General features: G+C 41.2%; 1 protein-coding gene across 1 annotated transcript; it reads right to left on the bottom strand.

Moving 5' to 3' along the window:
* Positions 1–508: 508 nt before the first annotated feature.
* On the bottom strand, positions 509–15,268 carry LOC115570094 (cystatin-A1-like). The gene is made up of 8 exons (XM_030398366.1): positions 15,160–15,268; positions 14,791–14,855; positions 14,158–14,362; positions 2,926–2,990; positions 2,279–2,538; positions 1,190–1,272; positions 986–1,087; positions 509–812 (listed from the first exon to the last, which is right to left on the bottom strand). The coding sequence occupies exons 5-8, from the start codon at positions 2,355–2,357 to the stop codon at positions 678–680; spliced, it is 399 nt and encodes a 132-aa protein (XP_030254226.1). The 5' UTR covers positions 2,358–2,538; positions 2,926–2,990; positions 14,158–14,362; positions 14,791–14,855; positions 15,160–15,268; the 3' UTR covers positions 509–677.
* Positions 15,269–21,587: the final 6,319 nt, after the last annotated feature.

The raw sequence follows: 21,587 nt of genomic DNA, 5'->3' as shown, positions 1-21,587 counted from the left end.
AGACAAAGAAACAAGATGAAGATAACAGAGCCCACACCTCACTGATGGGCCGGGTGTTTGATTGACAGGTTAGATGCAGCGCTCTGATTCAAAACCAAACTCTTCTGAAATCAAAGGCACTAAAATAAAAGATCTTTACAATTGAAATGTCCTCAGAATGAAGTTATGATTGTAACAAATGAATTTAAATGATGCAAATGATTATTTGTTTTAACATCACATATAGTTTATTGATGAGTAATGGTTTTATACAAAAAAATCTAATTGTTGCCCTTTTAAGTCCCATGAAATGATATTTTAATTAAAAAGTACATTTATTTCATTGATCAGTGCTAGTTTTCTGTTCATTGTTATATTCACCCCTCATATGGTTGAAAAGACAAGATTGTCAGCACTCTAAAGTTTTAGCATCAAAAGTTAAATATGAAAAGTTCATGAATAAGAATATCATGATTTAATGTGTCAAATGACTTTAGAAAATACACACAGGACACAGGATATGCTTCAGACTTATTTTATTTCTTTCAAAGTAGTTCATTCAGCTTGTTCCTTCCAAACAGCAACATTTTCATCTTTATGTTTAATGTGACATTCAGAATCAAACATCATGTATTGTTAATCAACATTGTGTGGAATCACTTCAGGATGAAGAAGCAGAGACTGCAGCCTGTAAGTATTTAATTGCTGATAGGTTCAAGGGGCTCGTCGTGGGTTTTGTCCTCCTGTACACCGCTCAGCCAAAGATGTCCTCCATGACAGGGAAGTGCTTGGTAGACCTGAACATGAATGTAGCTGGGTCCTCCAACACAAACCTGCAGGAAAAAGAGAAGTGAATTTGGAATAAATTCACATTTTCATCTTGATCTCATGTTGTTGAAAATGAAGGAGCGGTGTTAAATGCCTGCAAAGATGTCACACTTCATTCAGTTCATGTATCTGAGACATTCTTATTTCTCTTTAAAATAATTATCACAACATTATTTACCTTGAAGAGGTAGTTAAATCCAGCCACAACCTGTGACCTGTATTTAACTGCTCTGTATTCCTGGTATATCTTGTTGGTCTTTCCCTGCACAAGGCTCTTCACCTGTGTATGAAAGAAATAAAATGTGATGTAAATTCAGACTGAAGATCAGACCACAGAGTTTTATGTAGAGATTATAAAGAGTGAAGACAGAGTGAAGCTCACCTGATCACAAATCCACTGAGTTTCCTTATCAGCATCACTTGTCTCACTCCATCCTCCGGGCATTCCATCCATTGTCTTGGGTTCTGTCATGTTTAACAGAGAAGTCAACTTTCTGCTTTTGTGTCTCAACTGTTTCAACTGTGTGTCAGATACACATGTATTTATACACAGTAGCCACACCTGGATACATCTGAAAGGTGGCCCCACTGCATGTTGGGTGGAGCTACATGTGTAAGCACAAACTTAACATGAGCATAGATTCATCTGACTGCTTCCAGTTAATCAAATGTATATTGCATTCGAACAAAGACTACAAATGTCTGGAGCTTTAGTAATCTGTTCATCTGGACATCAGAGAAGAAATGTAAGAATTGAACAAACTAAATTTTCCTGCTTTATTTAAGATATCCCTACACAATAATGCATAGTTTATATTTCCCCCCAAAAAGGTCAAGCATGAGCATCAATGTACAGATCTTTGTTGAATATACATCCTAATTTTGCAATAAATAAACATGCCATGCATAAGATAATACAAGACATGCTAAACAATGAAATTAGAATATTCTGTCAGACTTTAACCACTTTCATTTCTTCATCCTGACCTAGAATTCAAAGATGAGTGTTTAAGGCAGGACATCCATTTAATCCCACTCAGGTGTGTTGACCTACTGAACTAAAACATGAACGGGGGGCTGATAGTGAGCAGTGTGCTCCTCACACCTGCTTCAAGCCCCTCATTCATACACAGGTGAAGAATCAAGCTGAGGAAAAGACAAAGAAGAAATATGTGGACTTCTGAGCAGTGAAATGCAGGTAGTGGCTGGACAAACCTGTCTCATCAAGGTAATTATTGCTGTGATATCATTGATTCATATTACAGTATATGTATATGGACTGGATTCATTGTGACCACAAAGCTTCCTGGTGGGGGAACATCCTCACTACACTCACTACAAAGATCAATGTATGTACTTATACCATTTCTTCTATGCAGATTTTGATTTCTAACATGTTTACAGTATATTACTGCATTAAGAGTGAGATGGGAGCCAGCTGTGAAAGATTTTTTGAAAAGGCAGTACGTACTAGTAGTCTGGACTGACTTGTCCTCGCTGTACTTTGTTGTTCTTCCACTGATATCTGAGAGGAGTTGGGAGGCGGCCATAGTGGAAGCAGGAATTTAGGGAGAAAGTCTTAAAGGAGGATCAACAACAGCCCACAATAGAAGGCCGAAAGTCACAGCTTCCAGCTGAGCTGTGCTAACGCATGTGGCTCCAACGTAAGAGTCTTCCACAGGCTCATTCATCCCGGAGGGGTTGAGCTGCAAAGTGCCCTCTTGGATGCCCCTGTAGCGGACAAAACATGATCAAGTCCCCTCTCTTCACTATAGATATGTTGTGGCTTTGTGGTGCCCATCTGTACACAACTGGTGACCTTATTTTTTTTTTTTTCCCAAATTGAACAGGCCTGGTGTAGACTGGTATTGTTTTAAACTGCATTATATGTTTATTTCTATACTGATAAATTGTCACTAGATGGCACTGTTGTCATATTTGAAGTTCATCAACTTGGTCTTCTACCAGCTTTCTTCAGTATGTGAAAGGTTTCACAACACTGTATAACAGCCAAATGTGGATAATTCAGCATCATTGGGTTGTCTGTGTTACCGGCCCCAGACCTAGGGGAAATCTGGGCCAATAGCAAAGGATACACAGGCTACACATTAAACTCACCTGAGGAAACTGGAGCAGCTGAGGTGCATGCTGTTCCTGTTCTGATGATTCCGCTGCGGGTGGTCCTAAATATTTTAAGTCAATCCAAAATGATATAAGAAGCAAGTGTAATATCAACATGGAGTGAATCATTTCCAGTTTTCAAATGATATTAATATCAAGTTGCTAAACATTTTAATTTTGACATTCATTTTATTTAATTTGCATAGTCCCATATGCTCACAGCTTCATGTCTACCTCTCTGTATAAACATAACTACCTGTAACTTATTATTATACATAAATTTTTGGTTCAATATTCCATCAGCATGCAACTTATACCCATCTCTGTTCATCAGTATATAACACATGCTCATCTTTTGCACCTCTCTCTATTAGGGCTGGGACGACGCGTCGACGACATAAATTACAACATGATTAATTTGCATCGACGCGTCGTCCCAAACAGGAAATGGTAGTACCTGCGGAGGCTGAGAATAGCCCCTCTCACACAGAGACACTGCATTAATGCCGCAGCGGCGGTTCGTCAATTCTCCGCCGTTGACCATTCACACAGAGCAAAGCACCGCTGGAGTAAAGATGAACCGCCATGTAATTCACACAGAAAGCCGGCGCTGCAGTTCCTAAAGAGGCGTGAGGGTACACATCATGATGATGACGTTGGGGTGTTTTCCAGGTGTCCCCCCTGTCAAACTAAACCGGCGGACGGTTTATAATATGTAGTGATTGAGAACTCGGCCCCCTAAACATCCTGGAAAGTGAAAGAGTTACGTTTTTCACGCTAAATTACATAATAACATAATCGCCAACAGTAAACTGGTCAATGTTACAGTTACTACACTACTTTTGTTTGGTTATGTAACGTTAAATTAATCGTTAGATTAGTCGACTAATCGAAAAAATAATCGCTAGATTAATCGTTTGAAAAATAATCGTTTGGGACATCTCTACTCTATACAGTCAACATGTTGATATCCTCATCTGCATATGAGGCACTGACTCACTCAGCACTTTATTAGTTTGCACTCTGGTTAGATGTGAAACTGTATTTCACGGCACTTGAACTTGACAGTAAAGTTAAAACTAATCCAAAACTGAATCTAATGTTGCTATATGGATGCAGAGTGCTATATACCGCAGCTAGCGTCAACTTGTGTAGTGTTTTTATTGAAAACAGCCAGCCAGACAAGGCCAGCCCAGGCCAGCAGTCTGAACCAGTCTTATGACAGTCTTATTATGACAATTTTGCGGCTGACTGCAACACCAAACCTGGCCGAACGAAGCGGACGTCACACACCCTCATTGCTACTTAAAGACCGTGTAAAGCGGCAAAAAAATTGTGTTATGAGTTTGTCACACCATAGAAACATGTATCATTGACCACTAAGCCAAATTTGAAAGATTAAAACAATTGCTAAGTATATAAAATTAGGTCTCAAAATCATGGAAAAACAAGCACTTCTTTCTGCTGTGAAACGCTGGGGGCGTGTCAGCTAGAGGCGCTGGAACCATGCCCATGCAGCGCAGGGGGGACGTCATGTTAATGAAGTCGGTTTCTCCCCAGGTGTTCCCCTTGTCTATCTAAACCCGCGGACAGTTTATAATCATATGGATGCTGTTATAATGTATAGTGATTGAGATCCTGACCCACCAAACATCCTGGAAAGTGACGGAGTGAAGTTTTTCGCGCTAAATGACATAATTATACATAATCACCATCAGTAAACAGGACGCCGTCTGACTCTGTCACTCGCAGGGACAGAGGTTGTTTTCTGGGGGAAATTCCCTGAAGTTTCGGTCAGGAGAGCTGACGGTTGCGGTGATTTATTTTCGTCAAACACTCGGTGAGTTAAACACTCTTGTGACAAGCGTGGAAAACGCTATTTTCTGAGCAGAAATGTGAGGGAGAGTCGGGAGGACAGGCGGAGGACGGACAGGAGGACAGACGCTTCTCCACGTACAGCTGTGGTATTTGTTTTCCTCATATAAGTTGCCAAAGACAGTTACAGTTACTACATTACTTTTGTTCGGTCATGTAACGTTGCTTTGTGGGACATTTCTCTGTATTTAGTTGAATGAAGGACCTGTGCAGTTATCAGACTGTCAGACTGACACACCCTCGCTCCGCGCCTCCGGATTATCCGCTCACACTGGGACGGCTCACCAATAATGCAGCCCTGATACTACCGCCACATACCGCCGGTAGGACCCGCCGTCAGTGGGACGGAGAGGGTCAGCTGCGGTGGCGGCCACAATATGCCGGTAGGACCCGCCGTCAGCGGGATGGAGAGGGTCAGCTGCGGCGGCGGCCACATTATGACGGTGGCACTCGCTGTCAGCAGGATGGAGAGGGTCAGTGGCGGCCACATAAGGCCGGTGGCACTTGCTGTCGGCGGGTGGAGAGGATGCAAGCCGGGGATGGAGAGGGTCGGTTCGTGAGGGTCCGAGTGACCAGCGTCAACGGACTCTGCAGAAATCCAGACATTACCTGGTGATAGTTGCTGAAACTATCAGGGGTAAAGTGGACACTGCAGAGACGGGTGTTGGTGGTGATGTTGAACTCCCCACAGTAACGTTAGCTCCTCTTGACAAAATCGATCCACCGCTTCCTTATGTTGTCATCCGAAGGAAACTTAAATAAGCTAACAGCGCCGTCATCCTGCACACTGTGGCATCCAGGAAAGATGCACGAGCGATGTGGAGGAGACATGACTGGTTAGCTGACCGGTTGGCTGGTTAGCTAGCTGCAAACTATTGTAAGCAATGCTATCCATGACTGCAGAGTGAGTGGGAGAACCGCTGAAGCTGACGCGCTGAAATCCTGAACACAGAAATGTTGAAAAACAGTTTGTGAGCCTAGCTCCAAAATTAAATTCTAAATGGCCGAATGGCTTTTACATGTTTTAAGTAAACACATTTATGACCTGTCTAATGTGTTTAGAAGAAAATGGCTGATTTTGCTTTACACAGACTTTAACATTAGCTTACTAGTAATGTGTCACGATGCTACTGCTAGCACTGCATGAAAAGTGGGATTTTCGTCAGTATGCGGCACTGTAGATTGACGTGGAATTTCAGGTTTGCGGCAATTTGCAGGCAACACTGAAAACTGCCGTGAATTGTCGGAAATTGACGTGGGCCTTGCTTGGCAGTTGTCCCCCCCATGACCCCCCTCCCCCTGATTCTAGGGGAGGCTTTAACATGTAAATGAAAATGCTGTGAGCTATACAAATGCAAATCAGGGTAGCAGGGGGAGTTTTACCCCAGGTGATCTTTTTCTAAAAGGTGTTAACTTCATTTTAAGAAAATCTCTGGTATAAATAGATGAGGCTTAGTATAGCCTAATTATAGACCTTATATTTTAGCTTGAATGGATTTATTTAATGAAAGTATGCCAGATTAATTACTGTGTATGTCATTAGCAATGGCCAATGTTATGTAAAAAAGATTATTTATTCTTTTCTCTCTCTCTCTCTCTCCTGGGAACAAGTTAAAGATAAAACGCCAGTTGTTAAGAAGTTAAAATTTGCATGAAATATTTTGAGATAACCAAGATATTAAAATATATATATAAAAAAAGCATTTCTATAATTTCATGGGTTCTGAATGTTTTAAAAGCAGTTGAAAAGTAATTCTTATTGCGTGTGAGAGTTCATGACCTGTAAGAGTTTTTACACTTCCGGGTTGACCGGAGCGTGAGTGACGAGGAAGAAGAAGAAAGAGTTAATGGCGTCGAGCAGCTAACAGTGGACTGTGTGTGTCGTCAGTGTCGTGTTTTATCACTAACAGACTGTGAACTGTTGTCGGACGACGTGCTGTGAGTTGGACTCTCCATCGCAGTCAAAGTGTTTGTGTTTTATTGGACACGAAGCAAGTTCGGCTAAGCTAGCTAGCAGGAGCTAAGCTAGCTAGCAGGAGCTAAGCTAGCTAGCAGGAGCTAAGCTAGCTAGCAGGAGCTAGGCTAGCGGCCCGGCCATTGTCGAGAGGAGGCCTGCGCGGACGAGAGGAGCTTTGCCGGGTCGCCACGAAGAATATTGCCGACGGACGGAGCTTCGCTGCCGCAGAGGGACACGGAGGTTTATCGCTGCGGGCATTTTGTTGTCACAGACTAACCTCGCCTCATAACGAGGCCGCGACCTCCTGTTAGCTCGGAGCCTCGTCTGCAAGTCCACATTTACACGATGCCGATAATGACGCCATTGTGTGTAAGTAACTGTTACTGTTTTCTCCCTCGTTTAATTTTACTGTGACTTACGTTTCTTTATTCATACCAGTCTTTTTAATTGTTTTCCAGCTGCCTGTAAGACATTACGAGACAGTACGCAGGACAACAAACAACCAGATCTTGCATCGCAGGCGGAAGCTGTGAGGAGTTCAGCTCGGAGTCGATCGAGGACAAAGAGGGTAAGATTTATTAGATTGGATCCGTCTTTGGTCAATGTGACTATTATTCTATTAAATAATAAATGTGTTGTATCCATACGCAGTGCATCGCGCAGTACTGATCGTCTTTATTGATTGTTATTACAGCTGCTGGAAGCGAGACAGAGTGCTAGCTGAGGATGAGGTGGACCTTTGGAAGTGCGCCGCCATGGACCTGATGTCTGAGGAGGAAGACGGCACAAGCTGGCGGGTGTCTGGATGGATTGTGCGACCTCCGTCCTTTCGCAGCCGGGAGCTCACCGAGCTCTGCGCCACACTGCTGTCACATGAGAGGCGATTCCGGAGTACAGGGCAGCGCACCACAGACGTCTGCAGAAACAGACACTTCGCGGTGCTGCAGGATTTGGGCCTCTTGTGAGCTTCCTGTTTGTTGTGTGGGCAAATTATGCTCTGTACATGCTGTGTGTTTGTGCTAATAAAACTCTTTGAATAAACAACTCCTTCCTGGCAAATGTTCCTTTCCTCAGTAAATTCATTCATGTCATTGATGATATCATAAATATAAATGAATGAATAAATCATATATATATATATATTCCCACCGGGGTTTACATTTATGATGACCCAGGGTGACCAATCACGAGTGATTTTGCTTGTTTACGAGTAGTGGTTTCATCCAATACTGAGTGAGGATATTCAAGCCAGCCCACACATTCTCTGGCCAGGCGTGGTTTCGCTGCTATTCATATGCAAATTGGAGGCGTTCGCACCTCCGGGAGCTCCGCTGACGTCATGGTTCGTTTCCGACAATTTTCGGCACAGACAAACGCCACGTTCACAGCCTGTAAATTGTCGTTAACTGCCGAAAATTAGGGAGATTTTCGGGCGTTTACGGGGACGAAAATCCCACTTTTCATGCAGTGTAGCTAGCATGATAATATCATTAATGATCGGTGAATTTAAAAAATGTATAATCGACTTCCGGTGGCTGCCCAGGCGTGATGCGCGTGTAGTTCTGAGCTCCGTCTCAAAAGTCCGATAATACACGAAATATCCTACAATTCAGAAACTATTCTAGTTTAAACTACGTCTAAGTATCGCTGCAAAATGTCAAGCGGCAGAGGAGCGAAGAATAAATCGTCTGCGGACGAGACAATGGGCAAAAAGAAAGTTTCGGGCCAAGAACTGGAGGACATCTCAAATGCCGCCATCTTATTAGCCTTGCGCGAACAAGAAGAAAGGCTAACCGGGAAAGTGAAATTGGCTGTGAGAGAGGCAGTCGAGGAAATGCTTGCCGGTGAAATTCAAGCCCTGAAAGCCATGATTGAAGCCTCCAACTCGCAGTGAGCAAACTCAGTGGGGATATCGCACAGCAAGCCGAGGTTGGTAGAAAGCTGCAGGGGAGCCTGGACGCTACATCGGCTAATATCAGAGCGGTGAAACACGATGTGGGTGACCTCCAGAAAGAGCTACTAAATCTCCGTCAGAAAGTCGCTGAGATGGAGGACAGATCACGGAGGTCTAACCTGCGACTTGTCGGCCTGCCAGAGTCAGCAGAGGGTGAAAATGCCATCCAATTTTTACAAGATAACCTACCCGTGTGGATCCCCTCCCTGGCCGGGGAGAAGATTGAAATTCAACGGGCCCATCGTATATTCACCACCCAGGACAGGACCAGCCGCCCGCGGACACTCATCTTCCGGCTACTTCGTTACCAGGACAGGGAGAAAATTCTCAATGGAGCCAGAGCCCTCTCGTCCGTGCCTACATACCAGACATCCAGCGATGGGCGGACATCGACATCCAGGCTGCTGTTTTTCCCTGACTACAGCAACGATACTGCACAGAGGAGGAAAGCCTTCGATCCGGTGAGAAAACAGCTTGCCAACAGAGGTCTGCGGCCGTTCCTGAGATATCCAGCGACACTGAAGGTTAAACACAACGGTTCGCTGCACTTTTTCGAAAGTGTGGCGGACGCAGAGACATTTATGGCCAGGCTCGACCGGAGCCCTCGTTCAAAATCCGGTGAAAACGGCACCCCCCGCGTGTCTTTCTCTGCCATACCGGAGGACGAGGGACCCTTGGGAGGGACAATGTTTCAACTTGACCCAAAGTAGCGGATTGCTTGAGGTTTCATGCTGCTTCCTCTCCTCTCGACTGTATCGAGTGTTTGACCCACATTTGCATGAAAGAGGTAATGAGTGTAGTACTGTACTGTACTTTATTTTACAGGTTTATGGCTTTATCACTGATATTTTTGATGGTTTATAAATGCCATTACAGGACACTGCTGACATTGTGATAAACGTTATTTCTGACTAGTGGGAATTTGGCACAAGTCACTTTAAGTATTCAATTCAGGTTGATGCAGACTGATTTTGAGGAGATAACCTGATTAGAGCCCAATTTTGCCTTACAAGCAGATGGTTATTGAGTTATTGTTTCTGATACCCATACGGACTCGGACAGGAGACGTGTATCACTGTTGAAGCCACAGTTGGTCAATAAGAAAGCCCCTTTTGTTATTTTTCTTTAGTTCTCCATCCTAAGAGACCATTTATCATCTCTTGCGGGTGGAATGTTTTGTTATAATTGTTCTGTGTTTTTTGCCAGAGCCTTGCTATTTATATAGAGACTGTTATATCTTTTTTTCTGATTCGCATGCCTTATATTTGAGGAGCACCATTTTGTGCAGACCTACATGTGATATCCTCCAGTTGATAAGATGGCTCAAACTTGAATATGAATAACTCCTGTAATGTAATGTCGTGGAATGTCCGGGGTCTAAATTCCCCAGTAAAACGCACCAAATGCTTAGAATTCCTTAAACGTAAAGAGGTTTCCATTGCTCTGATCCAAGAAACGCATCTGAAAACAAATGATGTTCATAGGTTTCAGAATAGATTCTATAAGCGTGTTGCCCACTCCTCTGCGACAAATAGGACAAAGTGAGTGGCTATTCTATTCAGTAGGAAGTTGGGGGTGAAGGTGGAAAAATCGGGCAACGATGGCATTGGCAGACTGACTTACGTCTGTGTTACAATTAACAACACTAAAATTTGTCTTGCATCAGTATATGGCCCAAACACCCACGATCCAAACTTCTTAAGGACAATCTCTAATTCTCTCTTAGACTTTCCAGGTCATCAGCTTATAGTCGGGGGTGATTTTAACCAGGTGTGTGACAAAAATTTAGACAAATCTGTAAATGCAATTTCAACCCCGGACTCCCCTCGAGGGATTAACACCTTTATTTCTGAGCTTAATGTTATTGATCCATGGCGCTTAAGGAACCCTTTAGTTCAGAATTATACTTTTTTCTCGGCCAGGCACAAGACATACTCAAGAATTGATTACATCCTCACTTCTGCCTCCCTGAATCACTGTATTAATTCCACTGATATCCTCCCCATTGTAATATCAGATCATGCCCCTGTGTTATATAACTTTAAGTTTCTACCGACCCACAGTAAAGGTACACGCAGGTGGCGTTTCAATACAACATTACTCCAGAATGCAGATTTTTTGAAAAAACTGAGAAATAATCTTAAAATACTTTTAGAAATTAACTTAGAGACAGCAGCCTCACCCCAAATACTTTGGGAAACAACTAAATGTTTTATAAGGGGAGAGGCCTTGTCATTTGCCTCTTATTTGAAGGCGGCCAGAAGGCACAGGGTTACGCAATTGGAAGATGAGATACGAACTTTGGAATCTGACTTAAAACAGCAGTTTTCGGAACAAAACCATTCAACTCTCTCGGCCTTGAAATTCGAACTGAATAATTTGCTCAAAGATAAAGCTGAATTTATAATTCATCGTACAAGACTCACATATTATGATCAGAGCGAAAGATCAAGTAAGCTTTTAGCTGCCAGGTTGAAACAAAATGAATCCTTTTCCACTATTAGTGCAATCCAAACATCAGCTGGACCCGTCACCTATGACCAAGGTGAAATAAATAATACTTTTGCAGAATTTTATTCTCATCTCTATACAGCGGATCCTGCTCCTGACTTGGCTGCCCTTAAATTGTATTTGTCAGAACTTAAATTACCATCATTGACTGACAATGAGGCAGAATGCCTTGAAACGCCACTCACTCTTTTAGAACTTAAAGAGGCATTGAGCTCAATGCAAAAAGGGAAATCGCCTGGCCTTGACGGGCTGCCTCCAGAGCTGTTGTTGGAATTGTGGGATATTGTTAGGCCATTGCTTTTAAATTCTCTTGAATATGCTTTAGACACTGGTTCCTTTCATCGTGATCAAAATACATCTCTCATATCAGTACTGCTTAAGAAAGATAAACCACCTTTGAGATGTGGCAGTTACAGGCCGATATCACTCATCACAACAGAACTGAAGCTCTTTGCCAAAGTGCTAGTCAGAAGACTGGAGCCATGTGTAGGTAAATTAATTCATTGTGACCAAACAGGTTTTTTAAAGGGAAGACTTGCATCAGATAATATCCGACGCCTTTTCCATATATTACATTCGTCAGAATCGGATACACGCCCTGCAGCTATATTCAGCCTGGATGCGCTAAAAGCCTTCGATCGAGTCAGCTGGGTATATCTGTGGCAGGTTTTGGAGAATTTTGGATTTGGCAAAAAATTTATATCAATGATCAAAACACTATACACCAACCATTGTGCAGTAGTACAAACAAATAATATTCTGTCCAAAACATTCCCTCTGCAGCATGGAACTCGGCAAGGCTGCCCCCTGTCCCCGCTCCTCTTTGCTTTGTCACTTGAACCGCTAGCCCAGACAATTAGATTAGACCCGCACATCTCGCCCATCAGTATACAAGATACACAACATAAAATTTCGCTTAACGTGGACGATGTATTACTTTTTTTTACTGACATTTCTAAGTCTCTACCTCAAATACTCAAAGTCTTCACACAGTTCAGCCTATTTTCTGGTTATAAAATTAACTGGGATAAATCCCTCCTTATTCCTTTAAATGCCCCTGCAAAGCACCTTACTTTACCAGCTATTCAACATATCCAATGGCATAACTCCACATTTACATATCTAGGCATAATTGTAACCAATTTCTCGGATATTTCGCATGCAAATTATAATAAACTTAAATCAGAGATTGCATCGGACATTCAGAGGTGGTCTGTGCTCAAGATGTCACTGCAAGGCAGAATTGCAATACTGAAAATGAATGTACTCGGTCGACTGAATTTCCTGTTCTCTATGATCCCTTTACCTCCACCACCTAATTACTTTGAGGAACTACAGTCCCTGACCACAAAATTCATATGGAATGATAAAAGAGCTCGTATTCGCTTACACATGTTACAGCGACCAAAACACTCTGGAGGCTTGGCAGTACCTGACTTTAAATTATACTACTGGTCATTTCAAATAAAACAATTGGCAATTTGGTGCAATGAGAATGTTGTCACACCATGGCGACAAATAGAGAAAGAGATGGTAAAACCACATAGGATAACGGATTTACTATTTTGTGGGGTGAAACCTAGGTCTGTATGTAGAAAGTTTGGGCCAATCATAGGCAACTCCCTGAAAATTTGGTCTGCTGTCCAGAAACATATGGGTTGTAACATAAAGCTCTGTGACCGCTCTCCTGTTTGGTATAACTACAATTTATTACAGCATTCTGGTCCCTATTTTAATGACAATTGGGCTTCTGGAGGAATTCACACTCTCCAGGATCTGTATGACAGAAATGGCTTGATTTCACTCCAAGAGCTTAAAGAACGTTATTCCCTCCCTGGGTTTCCTTGGTTTTTGTATCTCCAACTGAGATCTGCAATCCGTGCCCATGGAGTTCCATGGGATATACCTTTACCCTCTCATCCGTTGGACATTTGGATTTCCTCTCGAACGCCCTCTACTGGATTAGTGTCCGCTGTTTACAATGAACTGCTCTCTAAATGTGTTAAACCTTTGGGAGTGATTCATTCTTGGAATTGTGAACTTGAGGGTCAGGGTTATGACCTGGACTGGGACAAGATTTGGACTAACATAACCTTTTCATCCAGGAATCCAGCACATCAACTTATTCATTACAAGTTTGTACACAAATTTTATGTCACGCCACACAGACGCTTTACAATGAAACTGACAGATGACCCCAATTGTACGAAATGTGATCAGAACACTGTTGGCACATACCTTCATATTTGGTGGGAGTGTCCCTCCGTGTCTGGCCTTTGGTCCAAGGCGCTTAATTGCCTTGAAAATATTTTAGGATTTCCTACTCCTATGCATCCCCCCCTACTTTTATTTAATGATGACTCCGCTCTTAGTGGCAATACCAGATTTGCACAGAGGAAAATTATATTTGCAGGATTGACTGCCGCTAAGAAGACTATAATACATTCATGGTTTTCCCCAGATATCCCATCGACAAAAGAATGGTTAAATCATTTTAGAGACATTGCTCTTTTAGAAAGGTCATTGGCAGTCATACACAAAGCGCGAGCATCTACTATGCAGGCCTGGGATGCTCTTATCGGATCTCTTCCTGACATAACATTGCTCGCTCGTATATAAGGGTTTTTTTTTTTCCCCTTTTCTTTTCTCTTATTTTACCTGCTTTATCTCTGTAGGTCAGCTTATCTTCTGTCCGATACTTCCCTTCTTGTTATTTACTTGTGTACACAATGTGTAAGTGTACATGCGCATGAGTAAGTGTGTATGTATGTAGATATATGTATGTGTGTGTGTATGCATATATATCATTAGCTTTTTATTTAAAATCTTTAGTTATAAGGCAATGGCACTATGTTTGTGATGTAATGTTCAAAGTAATTAATAAAAAGTTTGTCACAAAAAAAAAAAAAAAAGTATAATCATAATGACATACCTTTGTCCTTTGCACGTTTCTCCTGCTCTTCTTCTCTGTGCTTTAGAAAGTGCGCCCCAGATGGCTTTTGCCAGTAGAACATCTCTGCTTTTGCCGTTTCATTTTCCGGACTAGTTGACTCGTAGACACACAGCTGACCGCCCGACTGCACATCAGTGTGCGCGCTCACATGTTGTGTGACCGGATCTGTATTTCTCTGAATACTCTTTAAAAAATGAGAGTAATATTAAATTATCTTGGAGAATTAAATTTGGTTTAGGTTTTAACAAAGATTTCATTCACAAACAAAAATGGACATCTTCAGGCATGAAGAATCTCACTTCAAGTAATATCTTACTCCTCAAAACTCAAAGGATTTCACCTATCTTGGTAAACAATATCTCTGACTGAAAGTGCACCAATGCCAGTGCATTAACAACTCATGAACCAATGTATGTAAATGCATGACATACATGAACATGCATCAACATGCATGAACAGCTTTATGTAAGTACATGAAGGACTGTAGCGGTAGCTCTTCTGTTAAACAGAATAAAAGAAATAAACAAAATCCACATACAGTTATTTTCACAGAATATGAAACATTAGTACATTAATATGAAATTAAATCATACAGCTCATTAATATACTTACAACACGATCTCTGTGCTAACTCAGATGCACATCATGCAGCGACAGGCCGTCAAACTCATGCAGCTCTACACACGAAAATAAACATAATTTTCAGTAAAATGCACAACTAGTGAAAGTTTTCCAGCATGAACAATGGCAAAATGTAACTCTGTAAACTGAATTTACAATACTTTGAGCGTCTATTAACTTTGCTGACCTCTTAATTCATTTCTCCGCGACCTAGCACATGGACTCGAAATCTGTAAACATCTGAATAACTACGTCGCTATCTGCGGTAAACATCACATGTTACACTTATATACGATCTCAAAAGTGATTATTTGTCAAGCGTTTCGTACAGAAAGTAACATTTTAAACATATTTACCCACTCGAAAAATAGCAAATATCCCTCCTGGTGAACAGGTGAGTCTCTGGCTGTGTCCAAATTCAGGGGCAGCATCCTTCAAGGACCCGTCCTTCGCCGCCAGCAAAGGCAGGGTCCTTCAGAGAGACCTGCAGGCAGCGTCAGCCTGTTGTGAAATTGGACGGCCTACCCTTCGCAGCATTTCCTGGTTGCGTCACCAGATGTTCCCGCACCTCACTATTTCTGGTGAGGTAAGGTCCGCGAAAGTGACCAGAAGAGTAGTTTGAAAAGTTTGACTGTCAGATCTGTTTGAGCTTCAGGAATTCCTGATTTTCTTTTTAATCCTCGTGCTTGTGGAGGAAGAGTAGAAGCGGCTCTGGTTTATCTCGGGCTGAGGACCGTGGAGAGGTAAACCTGTTATTAAACCCACAGTAATGTTATCAATATAATCATTATTAGCTAGCTAACAGTATGGGCTCATTAACATACCGATACATTACGTTAATGCTGACATGTAAACTGCTGATCGCCACATATGGTTTTAATTTATATTTTAAAGGCATTGTATTTAAAATGTTTGGTAGATAGTTTTGTTTGTTGTAATTATGATTATTATTATTATAATTAGAGTGTGAAATTATAATTCTTGCCTCTTTCTTAAAACAAGTGACATGGCAGCCGTGGATGGAGTCAGAACTGCAGACCCAGTTTATGGACGATGTGGTGGACAGAGGAGACTGGACCCCCAAACACCCTGAGTACCGACCCAGATGATGTCCCACTGACACCATCCAGCCCAGCAGCACTGCAGGGACTCCTGCTCAGCCTGTTACTGTCCATCATCTGTTACTGTTTTAATATTGTTTTTAATAATTATTATTTTTGTGATTAGTTAATAATAATCTGTAAATAGTTATTTATGCTGTCATTTTGTAAATAGTCGTAAATGTTAAGACCTTAATAATAAAAGAAAACATTCAATCCCTTGTTGTCCTGAAAAGAAGCACTTGATGCCGTTTGCTGTTATAAACTGTACTTAAGCTTTAAATACCGAATGGAATAGACAATGTGTAACAATAAAACAATATTTTATTTAATGAATGATATAAAATTAACAATTATGAGCAAATAATTTAAAAATAACTCATACAATTAACTCAATAACAGAAATAATGTAAGGATTGTCCTCTGGAGCAGAGAAGAGCCTCTCCATCCTCTCTGCAGCCTCTTGTCCTTCTTCATCCTCCCTCCTTGAAGCAAGAGAAAAGGTAAACTCAAGATCACATTAACACAGGGATGCAAAGATTTACAAAAAGTGACATCAGGACTGACAAATCGGCTATTTATTATTTATTATTAAATATTATAGCCATACTCCCGTCCAGCCAGCGGAATGTTTCGCCCTGTGAACAAATGTTGTTCTGACTTCGGACATTGATGAAGCTTCTCTGTTTACTCCCTAAAACACGATGAAATGCGAAACACACCAAAGAGTTCTAATACAGCAAAATAATATAATCATAAGGATAATAATCATAAACATAGCTCTTTATTCCAACGTTTAACTAGACTTTACACGGATCACAGCCTGATCTAAATCTGTTCATCTTGGTCCATTTATGTACATGAAGTAAAATGAGTCTATAACATCTCCGCAGTCACAATACGATATAAGTCAACCTCTGAACGTCTAATGGTTGAAAGTAAAAGGCATTAAGTTGAGCATTACCAACGTATTTTAACTGATATTTTGAGGTTTAAAGGTCCCTTGAAGTTTAACATATCTGGCGTTTGACGCTCAAATGACTAAAAACGGAGTATAGACCCAATACTTACACTTTGAATTTGGACAGACTTCGCGCGGCTTAGTGACGTAATTGCACTTCAAATACGCACTCCGAAGGATGGTGCCCCTGAATTTGGACACAGCCTATGAGTTGGATTGAAATCAAGTTCCTGCAACAGGTGATGCCAGTCAATCATTAAGTATCACTGATCACTTGTTCTTTGGAAATTGTTGGCAAAGGTTTTTGAAAACCAGCAGCCAAATCCACAGATTGCCAAACCACAGCACATTGTCCTTTGACAGAGCTCTTCTTTGATTCAATAGCTCTGACACGGTTCAACCAGTTTTGTGTTTTTGTGATCGAAACTGAACTTGCCAAAGTCTTTCAATCAAAGCAATTCTTGGGGAGATGAAAAGATATGTGCTGTAACATTTTTGGCAGTATCGGCAGAGGAGAAGTCAGCCTCGACATGAACCATGACTTTTAGTCATTAGATGAGTAGACTCAGATGATGGAGTTCTGTCTGTGGCTGGTATACAAATATGTCTTTATACCAGTAGAAATGATTGGAACAGCTTTTGTTCAACAGTGTGTAAATGTTCAGTCATCTGCACTTCAGGACAGAGAACAAGGAGGCCCGTTGATACTGGTCTGTCACTGAACTTTCTCACCTTTCTCATCTCCAGGTTCAGTTTTACATTTATAAAGAGAGTCTTTACGTTTCCTTCTTCTCAGACATTATAACCAAAAACAATGATAATGCTCGTGCCCTGTTTGCTACTGTCAACAGGCTAACAAACCCTCCCGTGCCAGTAGCCACTGAACATCCATTTACCAGAGCCTGTAATGAATTTGCATCCTTCTTCACTGCCAAAATTCTGAAAATTAGACAAGCGGTCAGTGCCACCGTACCAGGTACAGGAGGTGTGTTGTCCATTCTGTCCACCTAAAACCAACTCTAATAACTCTAACATGCAGGACATCATGTGGTATTTGAAATCTTCCTGCTGCCTTGATATTTTATCAGCAGGGTTCTTCAAAAAAGTTTCAGACTGCATGACTCCAGATCTTCTAAAGACTGTCAACATGTGTCTTCTCTCAGGTGTTTTTCCCCCCAAGCCATGAAAACAGCAGTCATTAAACCACTCCTGAAGAAGAACAATCTTGACACATCAGTATTGAATAATTATAGGCCCATATCAAACCTCCCAATTATAAGTAAAATCATTGAAAAAGCTGTTTTTCAACAGCTGATCAATTACTTAATGATAAATGACTGTTTTGATGTTTTCCAATCACAATTTTGACTACATCACAGCACTGAGACCGCTCTTGGCAAGGTCTTCAGTGGCATTCATTTAAACACAGACAGTGGAAACATTTCAGTCTGAGTATTACTGGATCTCAGTGCTGCAGTTGACACGGTAGACCATAATATACTATTGGACTGACTGGAAAACTGGGTGGGACTTTCTGGTACAGCACTAAAATGGTTTAAATCCTATCTAAACCATAGAGACTACTTTGTGGCTATTAGTAATTACACATTTGAGTGGATGAAAGACACACACTAAGACAATTACAAAGCCAGCCTACTATCACCTTAAGAATATATCCAGGATAAAAGGACTTATGTCTCGGCAGGATTTTGAAAAACTTGTCCGTGTATTGCTCTCCAGCAGACTCCACTACTGCAACAGTGTCTTTACAGGACTCCATAAAAACTCCATCAGACAGTTGCAGCTGATTCAGAACGCTGCTGCTCGAGTCCTAACAAAAACCAAAAAAGTAGACCACAACACTCCAGTTCTTAGATCTTTACACTGGCTTCCTGTCTGTCAAAGAATATTTCAAAATCCTGCTGTTGGTTTAGAAAGCCCTTAATGGTTTCGGGCCAAAATACATTACTGATCCGCTGCCACGTTATGAACCATCCAGACCTCTGAGATCGTCAGGTACCGGTCTGCTTTCAGTCCCTCGAGTCAGAACTAAACATGGAGAAGCAGCGTTCAGTTATTATGCGCCACATATCTGGAACAAACTCCCTGAAAATTGCAGGTCTGCTCCTACTCTCACCTCTTTTAAATCAAGACTGAAGACCTTTCAGTTTACCACTGCTTTTCAATGAAGCAATTTTAAAGCTTTGAACTGCACTGTGACTTTTATTTTCTAGTCTTGTCTCTTTTAAACCTTTTTCTATTTCAGCCTACTTCCCTATTTCTTAACTTGCTTTACTGTTTGGTTCTTGAAGTCTTCTTACTTGTTTTAAAATGTATTTTGAATGCATCTTTTAATGTTATTAGTATGCTCCTGTAAAGCACTTTGAGTTGCCTTGTGTCTGAATTGTGCTATACAAATAAACTTGCTTATCTTGCCTTTTTGTATGTTTTGTAAGGATGCCAAGTTCCTCCAACAGATGGTATGTGTTACTGAAGAAATATGTGTCGTATGCAGGAAATTGCTTCCACAGAAGTTTTTGAGTTACACAACAACTAATCAAAGTCCAAGAGGGTGTTACCATCCGAGACTTTTGATTTTCAGTTGATTCATTTGTTAACTTATCCATGTATGGATGTTATACAGAGTTGTGAAACCTTTCACATATTGAAGAAAACTGATAGAAGACCATAATGATGAACTTCAAATCTGACAACAGTGCCATCTAGTGACAAATTAACAGTATAGCAATAGACATGATACATTTTAAAACGCTAACCTACACCAGGCCTGTTCAATTTGAAAAAAAATGTGCCAAGGGGCCAGACTTCTACGCTCCTATGTCTGACCTGTAAAGATCAAAATTTGAATATTATACTTTTTTTTTTTTACCTCTCCACTTTGCTCATTAGTTTCCACAATTAAAAAGGCACATTATACTTTCAAGAGCACAGAAATAAACAATGCTCCTTTTTAAAAAAAAAAGAATGGAAGCATGTTACACTGTCTGGATTAAACTTAAGCAAACTTTTACAAAAGTGTTTTTGTCACAAGCAACAGAAATAACTAATGGATGGGCTAATTAACCTATTGGCAAAATGATTAAATGGCCAGAATGACGTTGTTAAAGGGCCGCCAGTTGAGCAGGTCTGGCCCACACCTCCCGGTCACAGACTTTTTGAGACTCTCCCCTCTGGCAGGAGGCTGTGGTCCATCAGGACCAAAACCTCCCGCCACATGAACAGTTTCTTCCCCTCTTCATTTGGGATCCTGAACAGGTCCCGGGAACCCCACTGATAAATAAATAGAGGCAGTGAACAGTTGAATGTGTGTAATCACATTAGAAAGATACAATGGGATCGTCTTTGTGATGGTCCTCATTTAGATCCAGTGGCTCGATCTCTCCTGCCTGACGTGGAAAAAGGCTTTCTCCCAGACATCAAGCATTTCAGTCTTTCCCTCCTTACTTGGAATGTTTGAGGACTTTCACAAGATCGGAAGAAGAAGAAGAAGAAGAAGAAGAAGAAGAAGAAGAAGGTCCTCCAACACACACCTGCAGGACACAGACTGTACCTTTAAGCTAATGTAGTCATATATATCTGGTGTTGCTGATCAGTGCAGATCTTCGACCATCAGGGGCGTGTTTAATAGTTCACGTTAATTATAAATCATTACAAATCTTTTGAATGTCCTCAGGGGCATCCTGTGGCTCACTGAATCCTCCTGGCAAGTTAGCTGTTGTCAAAAGTTCTGTTGAAGTTAACAGAGAAGTCACCTGTCAGCTGTATATTTTCAGCCGGAGTTTGTCAGGCCTGAAACAAGCTTCTCCCATTATACAGAGAATGAGTTATACATTTGTTAACTTGATTTTCAGGCACTGGGATTGGTAACATACTTAAATGCACAGTATGTAATTTTTGCCACTGGGGTCTCTTCATAAAAACAATACAAAAGATGTTAGTGACGTGGGATCAAGGGAGTTCTAATTGTTCATCAGCCACCATCGCAGATAAAAATCTACCTACGTGACTCAGACAGAAATACTCATAGATGAGGTGACATATTGAAGTTTTATTTGACTTACACTCCATCATGTTCACCATCTTCTTCCTTCCACACTCTCTGATGTGTCATCTGATGTTTTCTTGGAAGGCAACCAAATGTAACAAACCATGACCTTCAGTAAATCTACGTATTTCTCTGGGTTTGAACATTGTTGATAACAAAACACAGAACAAAGGCCTCATCAGTTTTAGACACTTTGACACAGAATTATTTCGGGATGGCCGTCATTTATATGACAGATATTTTGCCCAAAAGGCGAAGTTATTTGAATTTCTAAGAAAAGAAGGAGTTATACACATTTTTGTGTCTGTCAGGATATTCAGCATTGAGAGGGAGGAAGTTGAACGATTTATTTTGTGAAGGAATATCATAAATAAATCAAGAGAAGATGAGATCTTTCCGCAATTATTTTGTTTGTTCTCTGATGTCCAGATGAAGATATTTCTCAAGCTCCAGACATTTGTAGTCTTTGTTTAATTGCAACATACATTTGATTAACTGGAAGTAGTCAGATGAATCAATGCTCATGTTAAGTTTGTGCTTACACAAGTAGCTCCACCCAACATGCAGTGGGGCCACCTTTCAGATGTATCCAGGTGTGGCTACTCTGTATAAATACATGTGTATCTGACACACAGTTGAAGCAGTTGAGACATAAAAGCAG

This window comes from Sparus aurata, chromosome 19 (genome assembly GCF_900880675.1).
Source record: "Sparus aurata chromosome 19, fSpaAur1.1, whole genome shotgun sequence".
Lineage (NCBI taxonomy): Eukaryota > Metazoa > Chordata > Actinopteri > Spariformes > Sparidae > Sparus > Sparus aurata.
This window is presented reverse-complemented; position numbering and strand designations above follow the sequence as displayed.